General features: G+C 47.4%; 1 protein-coding gene across 2 annotated transcripts in view; it reads right to left on the bottom strand.

Annotated features, from left to right (window-relative positions):
- Osbpl10 (oxysterol binding protein like 10) overlaps positions 1-9,002 on the bottom strand; it is a 229,753-nt gene that overhangs the window by 45,421 nt on the left and 175,330 nt on the right. For both annotated transcript variants that reach the window (XM_005348051.2, XM_005348052.3), the window contains one exon: positions 4,993-5,147. In XM_005348051.2, the coding sequence (XP_005348108.1) occupies positions 4,993-5,147 (155 nt within the window). The remainder of the gene's footprint in view (positions 1-4,992; positions 5,148-9,002) is intronic.

Here is a 9,002-nt window from a genome sequence, read left to right as displayed (position 1 = left end):
CTGTATGTGGTATGTATAGGGTCCGTGTGTGGTATATGAGCCTATGTGTGGAAGGTGTCAGGTATCCTCATAGCTCTCTACCTTATTCCTTCGAGGCACGGTCTAGCTCTGAACCTATAGTTTGCTTGTTTGTTTGTTTGTTTGTTTGTTTGTTTTTGGCTGGACTGGCAGCCAACAAGCTCCAGATACTTACTCCCTGATCTCCGCTCACCCCGGCACTGGGGTTAAAGGTGTGCTTGCCACAAAGATGCTGTGATTCGAACTCGGGTCCTCATCGTTTTTCAGCGAGTGTCCTTAACCATCAAGCTATACCTCCATTTTAAATTATTTATCAGTCTTTTGGGCATGTGTTAGTGTGGGCACATGTGCTAACACCAGAAACTTCCGTGGGTCCCCTTTTTTACCTTCTACCATAGGTTCTGAGACTCAGGTCACCAGATTTTTGCAGCAAGTGCTTGTATCACCTCACCAGCCCTGAGCTCAATTTTTAATGTGCCTAATATATAGGTTAAAATATTCTTATAATATTAATATATATAATGCTACCTACCCACCTGTCAGGGGTATTATCTAACTGCTATGTAATGAGTCGGACAGAAGTAACATCGTGGGAATGTCACTGAGAAATTGGTTCATTTTTTACGATGTTCAGATCTGTTTATAAACCAGATAATTCTACGCATTACAAAAGTCTCCATGCTGCCAAATGGACTTAGACAAAAAGCTAGAGACAAAAGCCCTAAGGTTTTCATGCCTCATATAGCGCGTTTTTCACTGATGTACAATGACAAAATGAGAGCTGTAATTTGTCTGGATTTATAGACACAGATTTATATAAACCATTAGCCATTCAATTGGCAGAAGGCTATGAGATCACATGTTGCTCAGATAGGAAGTATCAAAGAGCTTAATAATGGTTATTTAAAATATGGTGTCAGGATATTTAAACTCCAAAGGCCTGGTTTTGTTTGAACTTTCTGTTCTTTCTTCAAAACCTCAATTTTAAAAAAGTAAAAACAAATGATTCAAATAACTGCCCTGGCAGGGATGACAACAGTCTAGAGACACATGTGCCCTTCCTTGTGGCTAGCAGATTACCTAGATAATGGGTCGCAAGGAACTGTAATTTCTCCCAATAGTCTTATACTGCGGGAGGGGCTAGCTGAAGCCTGGTGCCAGCCAGAGGAGAGACCTACCATGAACAAGAGATTTCACACTTCTGACAATACTCAGTAAGGCCACCCATTGGGACAGACTAGAGAAGCCACCCGTCGGAACACTAGAGAAGCCACCCGTCGGAACAGACTAGAGTCGAGACAATGAAGGAGCCCCTCAGCCATGCTCTGTTAGTAACCCGGATAAAACCTAGTTCACTAAGTTGCCTGGATGGATTCACTTCCTCGACCTGTCTGTGTCCTGCCCAGGGTGCACAGATGTCTCCTTAACCCCACCCGGGAAAAGCCAAGCAACAGACAGGAAGGCATCTGCCTGCCCGTCCTAAGACAAGCTGCCCCTAGACAAAGGAGGAGAATAAAATATTTTCGGAACTAAATTTGAATTTCAGGTAGTCTTATAAAGCTGTAAACATGTTCTAGCCTCACTCATTACCCTGTGAGAGAACACTGTATCCTCCCATTCAGTTAGGTCTGGCCCCTAACGTCACTGGATTCCACTCCGGAGCCCACCGCACTCTCTCATAGAGTGTGGATTAAACACATGCCGCACTTTGGGCTTTGGTTCTGCTGGGAATTAAGCAAACTAAATTTGAAAATGCATGTGTGGGCCATAAAAAAATACTCAGAGGGCAAGGGTGCTTGCCACAAAGCCTGAGTTCAAATCCCCAGACCCACAGTGGTAGGAGAGAACTAACTACGGCAAACTGTCTTCTGACTTCCACACATGGCATGCATCCCCAGTCCCCCAAACACACACTAAATAAATAAATGTAAAAAAAAGAAAATGCATGTCTTTTCCATACGTAGGTGGTTTGATGGCAAGCCAGAATCCAGTGGAGGAGATGGGACGCACTTCCGTATTCTGACTATGACTATGGAAGACAGGATGAATGATGGAAGCAATGAACAGGAGAAAATACCTTCCTTGAGGTGACACACAACAGCTATAATTCTCAACAGAGCTCTTGAGGGTGCGTGTGTATTCCTACGTGTACACACAAGTGGACAGCAGGGACTGGGGTTGGGTGTCTTCCTCTGCCGCTTTCCACCTTATCTTTTTGAGATAGTCTTTCACAGGACCTGGGGCACATCAATGCTCGTCACTAGTCAGGATGGCCAGCAAGCCCCAGGGATCTTTATGTCCCTACCTCCTCAGCACTGGAAAGACAGACATACACCACTATGTCCAGCTATTACATGAGTGCTGGGGACCCGAACTCAGGTCCTCATGCTTGAGTGACAAGAACTTTGCCAACTGAACCGACTCCCCAGCCCTTGAATTAGTTCTTCAATAGGGACCACGACAGGAAACTACATTCTCTACGTTAATACAGGTCAGGAACCAGATGGAACCAAAGGAATGTCCGGCCTTGAGAAATCCCCCTCCGTCCCTCCTGAAGTTGGTTTCTCCCGATTGCAGAGGAGGCGGCAATGGCCACATTTTGCTTTATCTGACAGGAGAGCTATTGGGTGAATTTTGCTAGCTGCTTCAACTATTAAAGAAAAAGAGAGAGGGGGAGACAAAGGATGATGTTCCAAGAAGAAAACTATCACCTAGGCAGTGGCCATTTGGATTTTGAGAATTGTCTGCCAGGGCTGTCACTGGGGAACAATGAGAGAATCTTTACCAGAGGACTTGAATTCGCCTGCCTCTGAAAACCATCACGACACCAGCCCCCTGGACATCTCGGTCCACCTTGAGGAATCACTGGGCTTCACCTCACATTCCTCTCACCACAGAATGGATGCAGCGCTGACAGCCAGAAATCAATAGCCCATTCCCATGCTAATGGCCAAAGGGTTTCTTTTTCAGATTTTTTAAAATCTAAACTTGGAAGTGAGTGATTTTTTTTCTTTCTTTTTTTCTTTTCTGCTGGGGCAGGAGAGATGGCTCAGCAAAAGTGCTTGCTGCTCCCACAGAGGACAAGAGTTTGGATCCCAGCACTCATGTCATGTGGCTCACAACTACCTATAACTCTTGCTCCAGAGAATCTGAAACCCTCTTCTGGCCTCCTCAGGCACACACACATATGGGAGCACACTCACACACACATACACAACCATTTTTTTAATATTTAAGAGAAATGCTTATTTCATTTGGAGGTCAGAATACAACTTGGAAGAGTTGGCTCTCTCCTTCCACCTTGTGGGTCCTGGGACAAACTCACACCATCAGGTTTGGTGGCGGACACCAACTCACCAGCCCCCAGGAGTACAAACATTGAATACTTTCTTCTGCCAGTGCTGCTGATGGGTAGCTAAAGCGGTCTACAACTTTGAGTAAAAACAACAGACCAGTCTCAACCAGATAGCAGAGGACACAGCTATCTGGCAAAGGAAGAAGAAACGTTATAGGGGACTCACAAGAATGGATAACCCAGGCTTCCCTAGCATATTTATTCCTTACATGGGTTTCAGGGATTGAACTCAGGTTGCTAGTGTGACACAGGCGGTAACCTGATCCACTGAGCCATACTGATAGCCCTGTATTTTTTTTAGCTTGTTAATTAACATGCTTGTTGTTTCTTTGAGAAGAGGTCTCATGTAGCCCAGGCTGGGCTGGAACTTGCTTTGTAGCCAAAGTTGACCTATCTCCGCCTCCCAAGTATCGGGACTACAGGTACACACCAGCACGGCCAGCTCATTTCAGTTTTTTAAAAAAAACCTCCTTATTTATCCTCAAACTCAAATGTCAACTGACCCAGTCTACTGAAGGGGACAGCAGGGCTCCCAGCAGTCACCAACTTCAGAGGCAGCTCCCTCTGCTGCAAGTCTGTCTCAGCCTGCACCCTGCAGAGCCACCAGCCAAAGTTCACCTCCCTGCTCAATGCAAGCCCTGCTCAGGCCCCTTGAAAAAGTGGCTGAGGTATTTGTTAGCAGATGGTTCTTGCCTCTGTCAGAGCTATGCCACCAGATCACGGCCAAAGGATATCAGATGGAGACGCTCGCTCGGAGAGGAACATGAGTTACGTTGTTCATCAAAGCTATCCAAATGCATGCATAGTGTGAGGCTACACAGTTTTCGGGCTAAAATTAATTTGTTGGAGATTAAGAACAATTTCTAACAAATGGTGAAAACTGGCCTTAGCCTGACTCAAGATATCATCTTGAGAATATGTATATCAAATTATAGATCATTGTCATCCCTGACAGAAAATAAAATTGGCAAGAGGAACTGCAGTTAGCTCCCTTTCGGCGGCCACTTGGAGGCGGAGTTAGGGGAACAGGGCTGTGACAGGCAGGCAGACTGGTAGAGTCCTTGCGACCAGCTGGGACCTGGCAGGTGGCCGCTATCTGCAGGGGTTCTTGTCCTGTGACAGAGCAGGGCAATGCCCCTGTGCGGCCTGAACTTGCTGCACACAACACGTGTGAGAACATCGCACCCCTGGGCTGTCAGAGGCATGCAGGAGTCAAGCTTGTGAGGTGGGAGCTTGGGGAGCTTGGGCAGGAACCACATGAAGAAGCCATACTTCAGGGGAGCGGCATGTCTTGCAACTGCTCCCGTCATGCGTCATGCCAATAGGCACGTTTAGATACTTTGAGGGTCTGCTAGAATTTCTCCCATTTGAAGTTAAAACAAGGTTCATTTCAATCCAAATTGGAGGCTCCTCATTGGTAGAAAGGCAATTGGCTCCCAGCAGCTGCCAGACACAAGGTCAAAGGAGCGGGGATTCCAGTCAGGCAAGGGGCTGATTTTGTCTTTCTGGGAAATTCTTGCATTTAATAACTTGTCTCTTCTTAAAGCAGTGAGCGAGTTCCAAACACGCTTGCTCACTTTTTGAACAAGTACGAACGCAAGCAAAGGGAGGACGCTTACCTCTGGTTCCGGCTGGGAGCCGTGCTCCTCTTCCGAAGAGTTTGGTAGAATTGCCCATGTTATGTTAGCACTGGCCGAGGGCAAAGAGCCAAGGGTCCCATTTTTCAGTTGGTCTGTGGAATGTGACGTGGGCCCATGCCATCCCAGGATGGTTTCTGAAATAAAGAGCAAGAATGATGCCCGCTGCTCTCCAGATCAAAACACTCAGAGCCTGTGAAATATCTGTGAGGAGACCCATGGGACATGGGCTTTGTGCCATGCATGGTGGGGTGTACCTGGCAGTGCATGGAAGACATATTTTCCTACAGCATCAGGACCAGCGTCATCACAGACTAGGAAGATCGTGTGTACTCAAGCACATGGGGGCCAGAGGTTTTCATCAAATGTCTTCCCCAGTCACTCTTCACCTTAATTTCTTTTTCGGATCTACCTGCCCCCGCCTCCCCAGAGCTGGTCATACAGGTGTAATACAGGTGCACACTGCTGCGCCCAGCTCTTTACATGACCCTTGAGCGCAAACCCAAGTCCTTGAGCCTGTGTGACAAGAGCCTTCCCAGAGTCGTTTCCCCAGCCGCCAGCAATTCCTTCTACCAACATAGGCAAATGCTGTTTTCAAACCTTCAAAGACAGTTTATAATATTTACGCTAAAGACCGGGTCATATTATCAGCCTCTCAAAATGTGGTCTGCTGTTTAGTAGTTACAGCTCAGGAAAGATGTTGACAGTGTGGCCAGGTACAGGAATGTTAAGAAGACCCATCACCGAGAGCCAATATGCCTGCTCCATTCTAGCAAGAATAATTTTTAGAAATAGCAGCCTGCTAAACCAAAAACATTTTCCCAATCTTCCTTCAAAGCCTAGGAGGGGAAAAAAGATTCTCTCCTCTGATATGATTTTTACAGCATTATTATTATCATGTATCTTTGCAAGTTTATTAATGGGGATAGGAGTAATGACAGGTAGATTTCTTTACCCCATAGCAATCTAGCAAGGTGAATAAATAGGTCACTCTCGGCTCACTTCCAGCCTGGAGATTCAGTTCCCCACCTAGGAGCAGGGATAAATGAGAAAAGAACGACAGCCCGACAGCCCGGGGAGTGGGGCTCACTTGGTCCTATGGGTCTCAGGTGTCCCGTCCTCAAGGCAATCCTGTCTGTCGGCGTTCTTCCTGAACTTGTTCGGAGGGAAAAAAACAATCTAGAAACGGCTTAAACCTTTAACATTCTGAGAGAATCTGACTGGTGGACATAAAATAGGATGGACAGCAGCAAAAGTGGGGCACTTGCCCCCACCTCATCCCACCCCACCCCACCCCCGTGTGTGTGTGTGTGTGTGTGTATGTGTGTGTGTGTGTGTGTGTGTGTGTGTTGCTGGGTGTGGTGTTCTCCTTTCAATGCCATACTCAATACTTTACTTCTGAATACATACATATATAGTAGACTACATAACTCTGCTGCTTAAGCCCCAACTGAAGTAAAATGTAAACCTCTTAGCCTTCTCAGCCCAGATCTGGCAGGCTCCATCCCTCTCCCTGTGGGCTCCAGCCTGTCTACAGTGAGCCAAGTTATTATCATCTTAGAGCATGGCACAGGCCATCCCTACTTTCCAGAGGCTGCCCCTCTAGACCTCCTCCGGGGTGGTAGGTGGGTGAGTGGGGCAGGGGTGAGGGTGGGGCTAGCTAATCATCACCTGCTCAGAAGCCTCCAGGAGGTCCCTGGTCCAAGGGCATCCCAAAGGCATCCCAAGGCACATTGTGGCTTCCTGCTTTCTTCACATAACCCGCAGCTGTCTGAGCTCAGCCAGGGCACACACTGGACTCTGTTTCCTCTTTCCTTCCTAGAACACCAGCAGCTCCTTGGCGGCAGAGGCAACAGTGGCCCTCCTTGATCTTCTGACTTTCATGGACACCAATTCATGAATGTGATCCCCAGATATACATGCAGGCAAAACACTCACGCACACAAAATCTTTTTAAAAAAATGAGTGGATTCATACATGAATGAATCAATAAATATTGAGAAACGTAGAGGAGGTCGGTTAGTCTTGTGGTTTAGTCTCGCTTGTCTTACCTAGTCCACCGTGTGTCTGCTGTCCCATTCCCCCTCCCCTGCCCCCACCACAATGCTGAATCCTAAATCCTGTCTGCTGGGGATTCAACGTTTGTATCCCTGCCCCATTCATATTGTAATGTCTTAACCTCTGACCCAATAAGATCTGAAGTCAGAATTTTCTAGAAGCAATTTAACGCTAAATGAGACCATCAGCTAGAGCCTTCATTCAACAGGATCCACATCCTTAAGAAAAGGCCAGAGCTGGCACTGCACACACATGGCAAGTGAGAGCATAGGACATGTGACGGGGGGAGGGAATGGTCACCAGTGGGCGAGGGGAAGACCCTTTAGATGGAGTCCAGCCTCCGGCACTGCCAGAAACACGCATCTGTTGGTTCAGCCTTGGCAATCGCAGCCCGAGCTGACTGAGTCTTGGCTGTGTAAAAATTTGATATTCTGTTCATTGTGCGTTGGTTTTGCATTGATTTCAGTTTGAAATAGTCCACTAAAGCATCTCTTGCCACCGTTCCTGAGATGTTTTTATATTAAGGTATGTAGTGTGTATACACATCTGTAACTCTGAATGGGTGTGCACATGCACACACTCGTGAGTGCTTCTCAATGTCCATGTGGATATGAAGGTCAGAGACCATTTTCATGGTTTGGTTCTCTCTTTCCGCCCTGTGGGTCCCAGGGACCAAACTCAGGCCATCTGACTTGGCAGCAAATACCTTTACCAATGAGCCGCCTCACAGGCCTGATTTCTGAGATTTGGGGCACTTAAATTCTATGCTCAGGGCTGTCGTCTCACTGATTTTATCTGGGCTCTGAACTGATGATGAATAATTTTTTTCTAAACATAATTATATAGCTCACATCAAAGGCAAAATGATTGAGAGAATTAACCATTAACATATAGAAAAATATAAAGACAGTGACTACAGAAAAATGAGCTTGCAGGCAAGCATGAAGTCCTAGGTTCAATACCAGCATGGCCACATAGATACTACATATATACACAGCAACAGCCCACACACGGCAGCACCAAAAATACGGTCAGTCGGCTGGGGAGGCGGGGAGTTTAAGTGCACCCGGTCTTCACCACTAACGATTCAAAACGTGGTGTGTAACAAGAACAAAAACATGTGGCCACCCCCTTTGTGGCTTTTATCCCAAAACTCAAAGGTAGGATAAGAGAAATAGAGCTTTTGTAGCCAGAAAGCAACGTGGAGGAAAAGGCACCCGTAAGTGCCAGAGCAAGAGGCATTCTTAGGCTAACGGAGAAAGACAGCAGCTGCCTTCCCTTTCCTTCCACCTTTGCTGAGCCTCTACGTAGCCCAGGCTGGCTTCATGCTCACGCTCCTCGGCCTGTCTCGCCTGTGGTCCCAGGGTGTGTGCCACTGTGCCCGCTCCACACACAGTTTTAAGGACAGGAGTTTGGCTGAAATGTCTCAATCAGTCCTGTCTCCCGGGAGCCTCAAGACACTGAGGATCACCCGGCCTCTGCCCAGAGACTGTGGCAGGTGATGGCTCCCGGAAGCCTCAGCTGCTGATTTGGGGTGACCTCATCTCTCAGGTTCAGTAAACCTTCCAGGGTTCCAGAGTGAGGCTGTGACTGCCAAAGCTGAGAAAGCGTGAGACACAGCTGCAGAAGAAAGCCACGTGTTCCTAACTTGCACACGTGCCAAGGAGACACGAAAGCGGTGTGCCCACGTGCGTGCAGAGGCCAAAGGAAACCTGGGGTGTCTGTCCTCAGGTGCTGCCATCCTGTACCTTTGAAACAGTGTTCCTCTCGTTTGGCCTGGACCTTGCTGACTGAACTAGCCTGGTTGGCGAGCCCCAGGAGTCCCTGTTTCTACCTCCCCAATCCACTGCTGAGATCACAAATGCATGGCACCAAGGCAAACTATTTCTGTTTTGGTTTAACATGAGGTCTAAGGATTGAACTTGGGTCCTCAC

The sequence above is a fragment of the Microtus ochrogaster genome, chromosome 5, assembly GCF_000317375.1.
Source record: "Microtus ochrogaster isolate Prairie Vole_2 chromosome 5, MicOch1.0, whole genome shotgun sequence".
Taxonomy (NCBI): Eukaryota; Metazoa; Chordata; class Mammalia; order Rodentia; family Cricetidae; genus Microtus; species Microtus ochrogaster.
Note: the sequence above shows the minus strand (reverse complement) of the source record. Positions and strands in the feature narration are given on the sequence as shown.